The sequence below is a fragment of the Schistocerca cancellata genome, chromosome 6, assembly GCF_023864275.1.
Source record: "Schistocerca cancellata isolate TAMUIC-IGC-003103 chromosome 6, iqSchCanc2.1, whole genome shotgun sequence".
In the NCBI taxonomy this organism is placed as follows: Eukaryota; Metazoa; Arthropoda; class Insecta; order Orthoptera; family Acrididae; genus Schistocerca; species Schistocerca cancellata.
Genome location: NC_064631.1, coordinates 550,740,806 through 550,758,598, shown reverse-complemented (window position 1 = coordinate 550,758,598; position 17,793 = coordinate 550,740,806). Strand labels below are relative to the sequence as shown.

The 17,793-nt window shown below is 41.5% G+C and overlaps 1 protein-coding gene across 1 annotated transcript in view; it reads right to left on the bottom strand.

The window, feature by feature from the left end:
* LOC126190686 (ras-related protein Rab-14) overlaps positions 1 to 17,793 on the bottom strand; it is a 77,891-nt gene that overhangs the window by 47,722 nt on the left and 12,376 nt on the right. Inside the window, exon 5 of the mRNA XM_049931145.1 lies at positions 958 to 1,076. Coding sequence (XP_049787102.1) covers positions 958 to 1,076 — 119 coding nt within the window. The remainder of the gene's footprint in view (positions 1 to 957; positions 1,077 to 17,793) is intronic.

The window sequence follows — 17,793 nt, the reverse complement described above, 5'->3', positions numbered from 1 at the left end:
GTAACTGCTGTACCTACTGAGCTGAGCAAGCAGGATTCATGACCTACCCTCACAGTCCGCCTTCTGCCAGTACCTCATCTCTTACCTTTTGAACTTCACAGCTCCTTCAAGCTTGTAGGGCTTGCATTCTTGGAAGAAATGATATTGTGGACACACAGCTTAGCCAACTCTTGAGTCATGCTTGGATAGCTCAATTGGTAGAGGACTTGTCCATGAAAGGTAAAGGTCGTAGGTTCTAGTCCTGATCTAACACAATTTTAATCTGTCAGGAAGTTTCAAATCAGCACACACTGCTTCAGAATGAAAATTAATTCCACACAAAGAATGTAGTAAATATTTTGAACAAACCAAATAATTATTACATAACACAGCATGAAAGAAACACTGTACATTTCCATGCAGAAACATTCTTCTGAAATGAGGTTTTATGCACTGGGATTTGAATATTACATGATACAAGCTTTTGATATTTTGCCACAGAAGAGCTGAGCATACCTGTATTAAAATATGGGGTTTTCCACCTTATGTGGGACACCTCTTAAACTGATGAAAAGTTTAACTCAAAATTGACACTTTTTTTTTAGTTAAGAGGTTTTGCTAACTTAATAATGATATAGCAGTAGTTACCATATTATCATTTGCTCAGTGATAAAAATCACAAACTTACACTGTACTCTGATGTAGGTTGGAGGGATAGACTGTCAAAAGGCAATGGTACACAGTTTTAAGTAGTCTTCTTGAACAGTAGTTCTTATAGAACATTTACCAGCTTATGAACGTATGGGAAGTGAAATAAGTACTAGATACTCAAAGTTGGAGGGCAATTAAATTTCTGGGAATAACAGAAGCTAACAAGGAAATTATTCTTGCCAACTAAAGGTTTCTGACAACAACTTTGTGAATCACATGCTACATCAGCCCTTGCATCCTTCAAAATATACATATCTGGACACTCACGTTTTTGCGCTGGCCTCCACAAACATCAAGCCATTTTCGTCTGCAAATTGCTTTGCTTCTTCATATGTTACATCTCTCTGGGCATCCAAGTCACATTTGTTTCCAATCAAAAATATTACCTAAAAATAACAACAAGAAGTGAGAAACTATATTCCAAGTAACTAAAGCAGCAATACACAAATTCTTAGTGTGGTCACATGATAGGGGTGAGGGGAAGAGGACATAAATACATAGCAAATACACTGGTGTCCAATATTAAAGCAACAATAAGACATTTTGCAAGATAACATTTATTTTCCAAAACTATATAAACAGGTGATAGTAAAGTAGAAACAATGTAATGAATACAAACAAAAGACTGTGACAAGGATGACAGTAGACAAAAATGTTGTTCTTTTTTCCAACTTAACGCGTTTGCACACACACTCCAACAACTGGTTAATGGTGTGTGACCACCTCCTGCAGCAATACAGGCCTGACAATGATGGGGCATGCTGTGAATGATGTCATCAGTCTCATGCCGAGGCATTAACACCCACTCTTCCTGTAGAGCTGCTCGCAGTCTTTGAGAGTGGTTGGTGGATGATGACATGATGCAAGCCGTTTCCCTAGTACTTCCCAGACATGCTCTATGGGATTCAAATCAGGAAAGTGAGCAGGTCACAATGTGTGTGCAATATCTTCTATTTCCAAGAAAACATCAAACAACCGTGCTCTATGAGGTCGCACATTATCATCCATTAATACTATACCTGGGCCCACAGCAATGCAACAACCGCAAATGAGGCCCCACGATCCCATTACAATACCTGACAGCAGTTATACATTGCCAATTCCCCTGCACAATTTCATGAAGAGGGATTTGTGTGATAACGTAATCCCTGCCCACACCATTAGGGTTCCTCCTCGATCTGTCTCTTCCTGTAATGTTTGGGTCCCGAAATGTGTTCAATGTTCCCTCAAGATGCAAATCTATTGAGAATCACTCTCCACCCTAAATCGCCACTTATCTGTGAAAACAACATTGGCCCAGTGTTCAACCATCCAGGTGGCATCTTGATGACTGCACTATAGAAGTTCCCTTCTGTGAAGTTGCGACAGAGGTAGACACACAGCATGTCTCCAACAATAAAAGCCACTCTGCGGAAGTCTTGCATACACTGTTTGCCTCGATACAACAAGTTAAAGGATGCTGCGGGGGCAGATGCCAGATGCGGTGGTTCCGTCATGTCATTACAACCAAATGTCAGTCCTCTCTTCTGAAGTCACAAGCAGTTGGCCCTGCTCTGGTCTTTGGGATACAGTTTTGATCTCTCTAAACTGTCACCACATCTGAGAAACAATAGAGCGATTCACATTAAGCCATCACGCCAAATCAGTTTGCGACTGTCCTGATTCCTTTCTTTCTATGCCCCCCCGCTGCAGAGAGTCTGGTAGACATCTTCTCTGTGCCATACTGCACCACCTGTGACACTGTACACAGTGATTGTGGATGTAGGACTATCCAGCAAACACTACCTCATTTCATAGGTGCCCTGACATCCTCATTGCCATGGTTATCTGTTGAGCAGAATACCATCTTCTGTGCACAACAAAACCGTATGGAATCTAGTTGGCACATAGTATGATTATATCGCAGATTAGACACAGGACGAGGAAACAGCAGTTTGTTGCTTTAATTTTGGACAGCAGTGTACTTATAGGCAATGACACAAACCCATAACATAAAACCAACAACTTAACTGTTATATTTCTCTAAATACAAGATATGTGATCTTATCCACCATTGAGTTATATCAGTAACAGATTACAAAAATGAGAAATGGAAAAATGGTTTGTGTGTGTGTGTGTGTGTGTGTGTGTGTGTGTGTGTGTGTGTGTGTGTGTGTGTGTGTGTTTTAGGGTCCATAATGCAATGAAAACAAATATACACTTCCTAAAGAAGAATCACAGGTATCCACTTGTTCCTGAATGTGGCAAAACGATTATCACCATGCAAAAGGCAGCTCCAATACACTTAACTAGTGTGTCAGTGCAGTAACTGTACACCACAGAAAGTTAACCAATGCCACAAATAAATGAATGGTAGCTTAATTCTATGCATCCTAATACAATGCCTGGAAAAAAAAAGTGAAGCGCACAGAAACGGAGAAGCAATGAAATGAAACTTCACGGGTTGAGAGGGTATGTGATGATATTGCAGCAATTACAAAATCAAGTCAAATTCACGAAGAACTTGGCAGTATGTGCCCACTTACCAGTATAATGAGATGATGAGCACCCCCATGGCCTCTATACATAAGCGGATTTGGTTGGGAAGGGTCATAAAAACATTATATCCTCTCCTGAGGCAAGATGACCTAAAATTCATTTACTGGGACCTCGATACACTGGATACTAACTGTGGGATGTACTGGATGTCCGAGCAAGGTTCTACACATGTTCTGTGTGTGTGTGGGGGGGGGGGGGGGGGGGCAGATCTGTGGATCTTGTTGAACATTTGAGAACCTCAACATCAAACAGTTCATAGAAACACATACCGTGTGTAGATGAGTATTGCTTTGTTAAAAAATCGCACCATTATACTGTCACACAGAAGTAACACACGAAGATGCAGCATGCACATGAGATACTGTTGTTACATTACAATTCCCACCATGACGAGAAGTATATGCCTTCCCACAGCATGACACCATGAGTAACACCACTGTAGCTACAAAACATTGAAAGAATGGTGCCTTTTCCCAAGTCACTGCCATAGTCACTGACAGTCGCCCTTGGTAGTGCAGAACTGCGATTTTCTGTAACACAGTGCAATGCCATTCATCAGCAGTCGATGTTTCCAGATCATGGCACCTCTCCAAACAGCTGTTTGTGTCATGGTGTTAATGGCAGCCTCTACATGGACCAATGATTTCCTAAATCACTGGTAATTTATCATGGACAATAGCCAGACATGAAGTACTTTAATAACGACAATTGGAATCAACAACTGTATTGTAATCAAATATTATTTATTCAAGACACACTATCAGTTTCAACACCAAAAAGCATCTTCTTCAGACCTCTATATATGGAAACATACACAGCATGATAGTAAAATTTGAGGGTACAGACAGACAAATCACAGTTCATGACTAAAACGGGGATAAATCACATCATAAAATTACATGATAAAAATATACTATCGTTACCCATATAAAACAAAATGTAGCATCTATTTTATACTGCTTAACTTTTTTTAAATCCAATAACCACATATTCCAAAAATGTAATGTACCCCGCAGGAATCCATGCATACAAAGAATTACACCAGCAAAGTAACTGAAGTTGCGTATATCCCTAACTGGAACAGCTACGAATATGGGATGTATAAAAAACGAACCACCTGATAACACCATACCAAACAGCTGAAATAAACAAATGCAACAAAAACCTAATGAACAAACGTTCACTGGATAATGCAAACCAACTGAAATAATAACATATACTCTAATGACCTCTAATACATAAACAATGTAAATCACAGCCTAAAACTTAGTACACAAATAGCATTGAAGTCACAAAAAAGTATGAACACATGCTCCATTGAGATTACTGTACAGCAACCCAGGTCCACCGCCACACTAGGATAGGAAATGTGTAACTTGTGAAAGTAAAAGACAATACGCGCATTATCTTCTAAATAACACTGAAACAGGTTACCAATTTTTCTACTAATTCCAGGAAATGTACTGGACATAAAACGACGTTGCCAACATTAGTAACATCCAATGTCAATATGTACCCACATGGTTAAAAGTAACATACATGATACATGTCAGCGAACAATTACTGAAAAACATCTCACACAGCAAATCTTTTATTTATAGGCAACAATAGTCTATAAAGTAACGTCGTAGAAGTCAATCACTAAAACGAACAGCCACGTGCGTATAACATACACATACAGGACTATGAACTCAAACATCTATATGGAAATCCATTGGAATAAAACCAAGAACACATACATATTAACATACACAGGATGTCTACAGATTTTCAGAGGATCACATTCATGACCTTTTGAGTTTTTCAATATCTCTTTAGTTGCATTATGACCTCTTGAAAATATGCATGATTCAATGACAATATCACGTTTTTATGAGCCTGAAAGCTGGTTGAAATGGAAGCTGAATATAATAATTCTTACCTGACAAACTGTATATCAGCAAGAATAATGTAACTATGTATGACTTTGAGTATAGCATTCATCAAACACTATAAAAACATTACATTAGCACAGACAATGGGGTTGGTTGGTTGGTTTAAAGGAGGAGGGGAAAGGGATCAAACTACGAGGTCATCAGTCCCTTGTTCCCGGTAAAATAATTACACAAGGGAAAGAAGAAAAGAAAGGAGACATACAGCACAATAACAGGAGAGCGGAAGAACCAGAAGAATAACAACCAACAGTGCTATGGACAAAACAGGAAAAGAAAATCACAGAGAGAAGCAAGAAACAGGTAGAAGGGATAAAGACGAGAGAAGATGACCGTGGCTGGCCGACCACAAGAATAAAAAGGAAGAGCCAGTCACTCTGAGACAAATTAGAATATCAAGCCTAAAAGCATTAGAGTGGAGAACACAAAGGGACAAAAGACGTGCAAAAAGTTATGTAGAATGATAAAACCCACCGTCACATATAAAACATAAAACTAAATCAGCTAAAATTAATGGCAATGTGTCCGGTAACTGCAGAGTAAATTGCAGGGCAGCCAAAGAAGGACAGCTCACCAAGATACGGGCCACTGTCAGCCGGGTGCTGTACTGACACTGAGGTGGGTCAAGACGGTGCAGGAGGTAGCCATGTGTCACCCAAGCATGGTCAGTACGGAGCCGACAGAGTCACTGCGAGAGGCCCACGTGGAGGTTTTTCACACATTTGTAGTCTCATTGATGGCACACAGTTTGTTGTGCGTACTGCAAGTTCTGCCATTCCATCTCCCAAAGCTGCAAAACCTTGTGGCGCAGTTCTGAATGCTGGTCAGTTGCAGAGTAGCCGATCTCCATAAGTGGTTTCTGTGTGGCCTGTTTGGCCAGCAAGTTCGTTGTCTGGGATTCCAACGTGAGCTGGGTTCCAGAACACCACTGAACGACTGGACCATTTCAGGGCATAGACGGACTCCTGGATGGTCGCTACCCAAGGATGACAGGATAGCACTGGTTGATAGCTTGTAGGCTGCTCAAGCAGTCAGTACAAAGAAGAAACGATTCCCTATGCATGAACAGATGTGCTGAAGAGCACGAGAGAGAGCCACCAGCTCAGCAGTGAAAACATGCAGCCATCGGGCAAGGAATGCTGTTCAACATGTCCTCCATGGACATACGCGAAGCCAATGTGATCATCAGCCATTGAGCCGTCAGTCTAAACCACTTCATGGTCTCTGTATACGTCAAGAATCGATGGAACTGGCAGCTGAGAGCCGCAGGGTTAACTGAGTCCTTAGGGCCATGTGAAAGGTCCAGATGAAGCTTCGGCCTAGGTGTACACCATGGAGGTGTACATGAATGGACCTCAGGTATAGGTGGTAAAGGCAAGGACTCCAGTTCGGAAAGAAAGGATCGGACACGAACTGCAATTGTAAGCACTGACCTGGGCCGTCGATGCGGGAGATGAACCGCCGTGGGTGGGAAAAGGAGATGGTAATCCGGGTGCACAGAAGACTACGAACGTGTGCAACGTAACTGGTCAGCAGTTGTGCACGCCTAACCTGCAATGGAAGGACTCCAGCCTCCACCAGGATGCTGGTCACCAGACTCGTCCTAAAAACTCCTGTCGCTAGGGGAACACCACAGCGGTGCACTGGGTCAAGTAAATGCAATGCTGAGGGTGCTGCCAAACCATAAGACAGACTCACATAGTCAAGTTGGGATTGATCAAGGGCTCTGTAGAGCTGCAGTAGCATAGAGCGATCTGCACTCCAATTGGTGTTGCTCAGGCAGCAGAAGGCATTGAGGTGCTGCCAGCACTTCTGGTTAAGCTGACTAAGGTGAAGAAGCCAAGTCAATTGGGCGTCGAAAACCAGTCCTAAGAATTGTATGTCTGCACTACAATGAGTGGATTGTCATTAAAGTAAAGTTCTGATTCTGGATGATCAGTATGATGCCGACAGAAGTGCATAACACAACTTTGGGGCCAAAAGCTGGAAACCATGGGATAGAGCCCATGACTGCACTTTGTGGTGGCTCCCTGTAGGTGCCGCTCAGCAACACCAGTACTGGTGGAGCAGTACGAAATGCAGAAGTTGTCTGCATACAGAGAAGGTGAGACAGACGGCCATACATCTGCTGTAGTCCATTAATGGCCACTAAAAGTAGAGATACACTCAATACAGAGCCCTGCAGGACCCCATTCTCCTAAATATGGGGAGGCGGGCAGCTATGGGAGGCACCAACTTGGACACAAAGTATGAAGCGACAGGAAAATTCGGAAAAAAATCGGGAGCGGGCCTCTGACACCCCACTCGTATAATGTGGCAAGGATATGCCATCGCCAGGTCATGTCATACGCTTTTCGTAAATCAAAAAAGATGGCAACCAGGTGCTGTAGTAGAGTGACCCTGGCAGAAGCAGTCCTGACCATGGAGCCTTTAGGCCACGTGACTCCAGGACCCAACCCAACTGCCGACATACCATACGTTCCAGCAGCTTACAGATAACGTTGGTGAGGCTGATGGGCCAATAGCTATCCACACCAAGCAGATATTTATCGGGTTTGAGCACTGGAATGATGGTGCTCCCCCACCATTGCGACGGAAAGACTCCATTGCACCAGATTCTGCTGAAGATGAGGAGATGTCGCTTGTAGTCAGATGAGAGATGTTTAATCATCTGACTGTGGATCCAATCTGGCCCAGGGGCAGTGTTGGGGCAATGTGCAAGGGCACTGAGGAGCTCCCGCTCTGTAAATGGGGCATTATAGGATTCACAGTGGCATGTAGTGAATGAGAGGACTTTCCCTTCCAGCCTCCGTTTGAGAGTGTGAAAGGCTGGGGGGTAATTCTCCAAAGCTGAGGCTCGAACATAGTGCTCAGCTAAGTGCTCGGCAATCACGATTGTGTCGTTAGATAACATGCCATTTATGTTAACAATGGGAACACCTGTTGGAGTCTGGTACTCGAAAACACATTTGAACATTGCCCAGACATGGGAAAGTGACTTATGGCATCCAATAGTAGAGACGTATCTCTCCCAACACTCCTGTTTCTGTCGTTTGATAAGTTGGCGAACGTGGGCACGGAGCCGTTTAAAGGCTATCAGGTGCTCCAGTGAAGGGTGCCCCTTGTGCCACTGTAGAGCTCACTGACACTACTCAATTGCTTCAGCGACTTCCGGTGACCACCTAGGAACTGCCTTTTGCCGGGGGCGCCCTAAAGGGCAAGGGATCGCTTTTTCTGCTGCAGAAACTATTGTTGTCACCTGCTCAACCATCACATTGATGTTCCTGTGTGGGGGAGATTCAATGGTGACAGCAGAGGTGGAAGTTTCCCAGTCCACCTTGTTTAAAGCCCATCTGGGCAGGTGTCCGTGGGCCTGATGCCAGGCAGTGACAGGAAGATGGGGAAGTGGTCACTATCACACAGGTCGTCATGTGCTCTCCAGAGGATAGATGGGAGAAGTCCTGGGCTGCAAATTGATAAATCAATGGTCGAGCAACTACCATGAGCCACAATGAAATGTGTGGCGGCCCCATTATTTAAGAGGCGGAGGTCAAACTGAGAAAGTTTCAACATCTCTGCCCTTGCCAGTAAGCACGGTGCCACTCCACTAGTGGTTATGGGTGTTAAAATCCCCAAATATAGGAAAGGTTTATGGCAGAGATCGGCAACAGGTGGACCGTGGTCCACATACGGCCTGCGGAAGGTCGAACCTCGGACCGCCAAATATTCTTAAATACAATCCGATGTCCAACTAAATATCCCGGCGCCTCGTTCGCACTAGGCTAGTAATTTAGTCGAGTACTGAGTAATTTAGGAACTAAAAGTGTCTGAAAAAACAAAAATTTAGTCGATTCGATCCATTTCATTCTATTTTCCTTGGTGAGTAGCGCCTCCCACCACAAGTCACTGCTCACTCATTCATTTGTTAAACAAGTCCGAACCTGTCATTTCATTCAAAGAGAGCACAGTGGGCGGTCGGTCTTCACTACTTCGTTTCGTCAATCACACACAGGCCACAAAGCAATTATTCATTTCTTTTACAATTTGTTGTGTAAAAAACCTTTTCGTACAAACATACCTACATTAATAATGGGTCCTAAAAAGCGAGAAGTGGACACCGAAAATAGGAGATTTTTGACAGAATGGACTGAACAATATTGTTTTACATTGCCTGATAGGCCTCAAGCAGTTCCAGTTTGCTTAATATGTAATAAAACTGTCGCTGTTATTAAAAGTGGCAATTTAAAGCGACACTATGAAACAACTCATCATCAGCAATTCCACAAAAACTTCCTCCTTGGCAGTGAGGCTCATAAAGAAACACCACAGGTAATGTAATTCTATTAGATAATGTATAAATATGATATGTATAACTGCTTTGTAAACTTATCACAATAAAATTTAAATTACAGGAATATCTAACTTCTTACAAAAAAAAGCACGAAACTGTTGGTTCGCTGGATGAGTGAGCAAGAAAAATCGGCAGCAGTAGTGTTACATGTGTGCTGGACACTTAATAAACACCAAAAACCATTTTCAGATTCTGAAATAATGAAAGAATGTTATGTTGGAAGTAGCCTCGACACTTTTTGGAGAAAAAAAGATTGTTGTCGCTGCAATTCAAAGTATTCCAATGTCGGCAAGAAGTAATACAAGAAGAATGGAAATTTTAGCTACTGATATTAAAAGCAACCTGCTTGAACTTTTAGAAGAGGCACCATGCTACGCCATTGCACTTGACGAATCATGTGACATTGTTGATGACAAACAAATATTTATTTTCACGAGATTTTTCGACATTGAAAATAAGATATTCAGGGAAGAATTGCTTGCAATATTGTCTTTGAAAGATAACACTCGAGAAGATTTATTCAAAGCTATTGGTGAATTTATTAATAATTTCAACATTCACTATGATAAAATAGTGTCGCTTTCAACTGACGGTTCTCCAGGCAAAGAAAAAGGTGTAGTAAAGAAAATCGGGGATCAGAATCAAGGTCTAATATCGTATCAGAGTATAATTCATCAGACTGCCCTTTGTGGAAAACTCACTGCTGCACTGAAAGAAGTAATGGACAGCTTGGTGCAGTTGATTAATTTTATGAGATCTCATTCTTCTCTTCAACACTGAGAGTTCAAGAAGTTTCTTTCAGAATGTGAGGCAGCATATTCTGACTTATTGCAATACAACAATGTTCGTTGTTAAGTAAAGGTCAAATTGTTTAACATTTCTGCCTAATAAAGGAAGAAGTAACCTCCTCCTTGCAAATCTTGGATACGCAGGGAGCAAAGAAGCACTTAAGAGTTCATAACAAATGAGCTCAATATGCTAGCTGTGGCTTTTCTGAAAGATATTCTGAGATATTTAAATGCACTCAAAATAGAGTTACAAGGGAATGGGAAATTAACACGTGATCTGATCTTTTCGTCGTAAGCTGGATATTTTTGAAAAAGATATTGCAAGGCACGAATTTATTCATTTCCCAACAATTCAAGTATAAAAAAGAGAACTCTGAAGAAGACATTGCAGTGTTTGTAAGATTTCTGTCCGATCCAAGGGATGAATTTGCTACAAGATTTCAAGACTTTGCAGAAATTGGAAAGCTGTCTCAATTCCTAAAATTTCCTTATGAAGTTGATGCATCGGCAGAATGGACTGATGTGGCTGCTAAGTTGTTCAGCGTTTCAAAGTCTTCACTTCAAGTGGAGATAATCGACTTGCAAGAAGATATTTGCTCCCAAAGTAGGTGGTGCAGGAGCAACAGGGAGGGATGTGCTCCCCGCCATCAAGGGGGTTGGTGTAGTCTTCCGGTTTTGAGAGGTGACTGGGGTTGGCGGAGCTGATAGGGCTAGAACTGTCGTAGCAGTAGCTTAAGATGATGTCATATGTACAGCATGTAGGAGTTCAAATTTCCTCTTAGCCTCAGTGTAGGTCAGTCGGTCCAGGGTCTTTTACTCCATGATTTTCCTTTTTTTTCCTGGTGAATCCTGCAGTCAGGCGTGCAAGGCGAATGGTGGTCTCTGCAGTTCACACAGATGGGAGGTGGGGCACATGGAGTATTGGATTGTGAGGGGAGCTCACAATGTCGAAATGTGACGCTGGAAGTACAGTGGGAAGACATACAGCCGAACTTCCAGCATTTAAAGCACCACATTGGGGAAGGGATATAGGGCTTTACATCACAGCAGTAGACCACCACCTTGACCTTCTTGGGTAATGTATCAGCCTTGAAGGCCAAGATGAAGGCACCAGTGGCAACCTGATTATCCCTTGGACCCCAGTGGACACGCTGGAAGAAATGTACACTTCGCCGCTCTAAATTGGAGCGCAGCTCATTGTCAGATTGCAAAAGAAGGTCCCTGTGAAATGTGATACCCTGGACCATATTTAAGCTCTTTGTGCCATGATGGTTACAGAAACATCCCCTGCTTGTCACAAGCGAGTAACACCTATGACTGGGCTGAGGATGTTCTTTTGATCAAGACTGACAGAGATGTCATTTGGGACAAGCCTTCCACCTCCCCAAACTTGTCCTCTAAATGCTCAACAAAAAACTGAGGATTTATCGTCATGAAAGATTCCCCATCAGAACTAGAACATACAAAGTACTGGGGTGAATAAGAGCTGCTGCCGTCCTTAGCCTGACACTCCTCCCATGGTGTGGCCAGGGAGAGGAATGGTTTGGGGTCATACTTCCGTGCATCGAATTGAGCCCAAACGCTTAAGACACTGCTGGTGTTTGACCACCAGCAAGAGATAATGTACTACGCTTCATCGCGTGTCATCCGCCCTGATGCCAGCCAGTCCAAATAGGGACCCTCCCCACGGGCGCCACCCAGCTGCAGTTGAGGCCACCTGGCAGGATGGCCATTGCCAGGAGTCCCGATGCCCCCAGACGATGGGCATACGTGGGGAGTTAACGGCGCTGGCATCAGCACAGCGATCTCTGTGTGGTCAGTGGGCTACAACCAACAGGGTACAAGGCAGCCCCACCACAATGGACTGGCTACTGTGCTGGATATCAGGTACAAGTAAGAAACAAGTCCATTATCATGGTCAGTGTAGAGAATGATACTGCACATCTGATGGAAAAATACGCACCCAGGAGGGTGACCTTGCCCAAAAGTTGGAGGATGAGCAGAAGTGCAGATCCACGTTGACGAAGGATGCGGTATGTCTCAGCACATGGACACAATGCACCATGTAAAGTGCCCTTCCCCAATTTGCTCACTCCTAAATGGAGGTCAAACCCAACAGGGGACCATCACATAAAGGCCGAAACATGTGAGACTCCTCTTAGTCACTTCTTACGACCGGCAGGAAGACCTCTGACATATTCTAACCTCCGCACCCACAGGGGTGACGAGAGGGTATGAATATTTTCACGCACATTTATCATCACGTCAATTAAAATACAAATTGTTTTAACATAGTAATTAGTGGAAACTACAATTTTCTTTAAGACAATATAACAATTCTGAAGGTATAATATTTTTGTCAAATGTTAAATTTCACAGTAAAACATTCAGTGTTTGCGTTTCTTAGCTAAAACTTTAAATTTCAACATCTAAAACTTCCAACTTTTTCTTTAAACTTTTCAAGACACACTTTTTTATTTCTGAGCTCTTATTTCTTGAACTACGCCTACTGTTCTTTTGTGATTGGCCATTTCATATTAATCAGATTTCTTCTTTTTTAAGGCTTCTACTCTTTTAGATGAAGCATTCTTCATAACTAGTATCACTGATTTTGTAATGACCACATTCAGCTGTTTCTCACTATTACGTAAATCACCTAACAATTTTATTGCATTGCAAACACTTCTCTTTGCAACTGTATCTTCTTCTAACTTTTCATTGAAAAGTTCTATGTTCACAGAAAAGCCTCTTTCATCTGCGTTCCCATGAACACGCATAACAGCTTCTGCATGAACCTGACAAAGTCATGGTTTGCACTTTACAATAAATTCATCAGAAAGTCCTTCTTAGGATTAAGATATTTGGTTGGTTTTCAGAATATTCAAAAAATTTGAAGTCTTCTCTCTTCACACTGTCAGCTGTTGATAAAGTCACATTTTTTCGACACAAATTCTTTTATGGCAATTGTTACTCGAGAATTTCTCAAAAGCAGCTCTGCATTACTACAGGTGATAAAAATGAGCCATCGCTGACTAATTTCAAAAGACTCTTCTCAGCACTTATTTGATACAAACTGAAAAATTCCTGTGCAGTTATTTCTGAAAATAAGGATAAACTTTTCTGTGTAGTTCTCGGTAGCAGCAGTGGCACCAAATCCAATTATCTACATAATGACATTTTTTACAACTATATGCTTCGATAACATCAATAGGACTGAGAATCAATGCTATACATTTAACTGAAAAAAATCTTTGTACAAAAAGGGAAGAGAGAGTCATTTGGCCGTTACTTAAGTTTCGTATGGTCTTTTCTGTAGTTCGGCAACATACTACTTGAAATGCGGAATAAGTTCAAGTGCTCTCTTCATGACTTCAATATTTCCAATCCATCTCACAGAACAAAATTTGAGAGAAAACTTTGAAAACCCAGTGGTATTTGAGAATGTTGCCCTTAATTAACGAAAATCCTTCATAAAGTACAAGATCATCCTAAGATCTATGTGAACATTCCAACCACTTTTATTATGAGCAGTTTTCAAATCTACATTGACTACATGAAGTGAGCAACTGCCACAATAAAACATTTTTGGTTCATTACCTTCTTCACTGATTAGAAATGCTTACAAATTGTGCAACATCTTCAATTTCACATTTGGTCCATCCATTCAAACTTTATATTTTTAGGCCCTGCTGGAAATATGACTGTAAATTAGAAAATGTGGCAGAATTCAAAAACATATATGTTAAATATCTTTTAGATACAGACTGATTTTGCTCATCCCAGAAACAATCCACGAAATCCATCTGTCCCTTTTGCACAACTGTGTTTAAACTCTCCACGAGTGATGCTGAGTTTCAGACAGGCAACAAAAAGGCTACTAAACACATAAGCATTTGGCCAGAAGACCACCTCCTGAAATAGACAACACACTCAAACATAAGGTAACCGTCTCTGGCTGTCGGGTCAAGACAGTGAGCAACTGCGCATGGATGGGGTGGAAAGAACATAGGGCAGCTAGGTTTAGTCGGGAGATCAGAGGGCAGTAGGGTGGGGTGGAAAGGGAACTAAAAAGACTGGTTTTGCTTGTGGAATACCGTATTTACTCGAATCTAAGCCGCACTTTTTTTCCGGTTTTTGTAATCCAAAAAACCGCCTGCGGCTTAGAATCGAGTGCAAAGCAAGCGGAAGTTCTGAAAAATGTTGGTAGGTGCCGCCACAACTAACTTCTGCCGTCGAATATATGTAGCGCTACACAGACATGTTCTGTAGGCACACAGATAAATACTGGCGCCAAAACCTATGCGTCAGTAAATAAATTTAAAAAAAAAAAAAGGTGGAAGACGAGCTTTTTTTTCTCCGCCCCGAGTCTCGACCACTGCATTTTCGTACATTATCCAACGAAGTAAATACAAATTCCGTATTGTTCATCTTCGAATGTATTAGAATTTCAATGTACTACGAAAATCCGACTGGCAAGACTGTTTGGGATGTTTTTCAATATGGCCAACTCTACGTTCTGAATTTTTTCCTACCTGTGAGAAGAGATGGTTGCTAATAGTAACCTGATGAAATGTGAATCACAAGCAGTATTCTCTTCACCATTCACCATAAGAATAATACGAATATAAACATTTTGCCATGTGTTCTTCCGTGTTTGTTGCTATCTCATTTAAATCCTGTCTGCCTAATAAACTACGAAACTAGAGTGAGACAACAGCAAACGCGGAAGAATACACTTATCGTGTCATGTTTATATTCGTATTATTCTTAGCCTAATAGTGATACAGTCAGAAATGAACCACGGCAACTGACTAGATTTTTAAATCTAGGATGACTAATTTCTGTGCAGAATTTGATGTACTAAAGAAGCGGCCGCAAAGATTTTCAAACGGAGAAAAATTTTCGCCTAACTCTCGTTCAAAACATGTTCTATCATACGCAGCCTATTATTTGGTTCTTGTTGATCATTCTCAAAGAAAGCAGCAGTGTAAGTAAACAACAAATAGCAGTCTCTTGACATTGCTTCGCTAATTAAACGATTCGCCTCTTTTTAGCTGTAAGCGGCGGTAGCGCGCACAAAAGCAAGCCATGCCGCGAACGGCGACAGGCCGTAAACACGCACTATCAGAATGCGACAAACAATGCATGACACAGTACAGTGATGCATTTTCAGCTTAGAGTGACGTAAACACCTATAACAGAGAAAACGGCACTTATCAGATCAAACAAAATAAGCAATCGATTCAAACCAGACGAAGCACGTGAAAAAGGAAGGGTACCCGTATAAATACGGACGGAGCGCCTGACGCATAGCAATGGCTACCTGGTAAAGCTTACGACTCGAACCAAACTACTGTAGCTGTATCGTCATTCATTCGACCTAAATTGTGTCTTGTATTACAATGGACCAACTTTGTTTCGATTTGGAGGTGCGGCCTAAAACTTTTCTCTCCCCTTGAATTTCGAGTCTCAAATTTCAGGTGCGGCTTAGATTCGGGAAATCTTTTTTTCCTTTGTTTCGAGTCTCATTTTTCAGGTGCGGCTTAGATTCGAGTGCGGCTTAGATTCGGGTAAATACGGTACAAGGCTGTGGAAGCTGGACCACCCAGTTGCTGAGCACGCTGCCCAACAACATTCTTCATTTTAATGACTGCTTCACAGCCTATGCCTTCTGGACCCCTCCTACCACCACCAACTGTTTTGAATCTCTCAGGTGGGAACTCTCCCTGCAATATATCCTATGACTAGTAGCTCTCTTGGACTCAGCCTTTGTTAGTTATTTTCCTTCACCCACCTATCCCCTTCCTTGTCCCTACTTCACAGCCTCCAATTCCCCAAGAGCACTGACAGTCTTTTTACTTTTTTCCTTTTCTAAAAAGACAGAAACAGCTGAACTGACAATCCTCCAGGAACACAAGATGACAGCCCAGTCATAAGCAGAGGTACAATCTGTATGTCATTTCCACTAGGAGTGTATACACCACATACAGCTCAACGAAGCCATGCCTCCAAATTTCTCCATCCACACCTGCCCAAACTGCAGTAGCAGACTTTTAAGGCGAATCTTTGCACATAATTTTTTATTAAATGGACTGCTGAATACAACACTTTTTGGGATGGATCTAACTTGCTACTCTCTTTTAGAACTATACGTAACTGACACAAAAAACAAAATTTATGGCCACCCACTCAGTTTCAGAACTTCATTACTTTCATGACCATCCATTCACTTCCATTATTTTTTCATGACTCATGACCTGTAGACACCCTGATACATGAGCGAGATAACGAACTCTGAAGATTCCATAAGAACTGGAACCCAGAATAGATGAATTATGTATTCTGTCTAACATTACTTCACATAGATTGTGGTTGGGTTTGGGACAGATAGCATCCCATCTTTCTAGGTTAGTGAGGACATGAAAGTACGACTCTGTGTTTGTCACATTTATGTAAGTTATTGTCTGGGTTCCCCTTCTTGTGGAACCTTTGGCGTTCGTTGTCTTGCTCTTGTATGTTAATACATTTGTTATTCATTTTTTTTTTATTTACACGTCAAGTTCCGTAGGATCAAATTGAGGAGCAAATCTCTAAGGTCATGTAACATGTCAATACATGAAATTACAACATAAAAGTAATAACAGATAAAAATAAAATGTTTGTGACCCAGAAAAAAGTCAATGCATAAGTTTAAGTAAACACAATCAACAATACAACAAGAATCAGCTTAATTTTTCAAGGACCTCCTCGAGAGAATAGGAGTGACCCATGAGGAAACTCTTCAGTTTTGATTTGAAAGCGTGTGGATTACCAAATGCAGATTCGATTTCTGCTGAGTATTAACTGAGTGAAAGCTGCTCATTCTTGGGAATAAGCTCATAATGTTAACAAGAAATGGCAGTAAGGAATATACATATATTGAGAGGCCAGTGTTAAAATACCCAGACTCATGAACAGGAGTCGACAAGAGGCTCGTTCATTGTTTTATTCTGCTGGATTTCCATGTGGATGTTTCCAAGTTCATTGTCCTGTAAGTGTATTTTATATATACAGGTGGCTATTGATTTTTCTGATTGACTTCTACAAGGTTACTTTATAGGCTATTGCTGCATATAAACAGAGGATTTGCTGCACAAGATGTTCATCAATTAGCCATTGACACATGTCACATGTCACTTTTACCCAGAGGGTACACATTGATAGTGGATATTACTAATGTTAGCAACACAGTTTTACATCCAGTACCTTTCCTGGAATTGGCAGAAAAATTGGTGATTCGTTTTATTGTTACTTTGGAGAAGTTGCATTTAGGATCTTTAAGTTACACAATTGCTATGCTAGTGTGGTCGTGGATCTTATGGATATAACTAGGTTGTTGTATAGTAATATTGATGGAGAATGTGTTTATAATTTTTTCTGATTTCAGTGCTATTTGTATCTCAAGTAGTAGATTGTGATTTACATTGTTTATGTACTAGAGGTCATTAGAGTATAT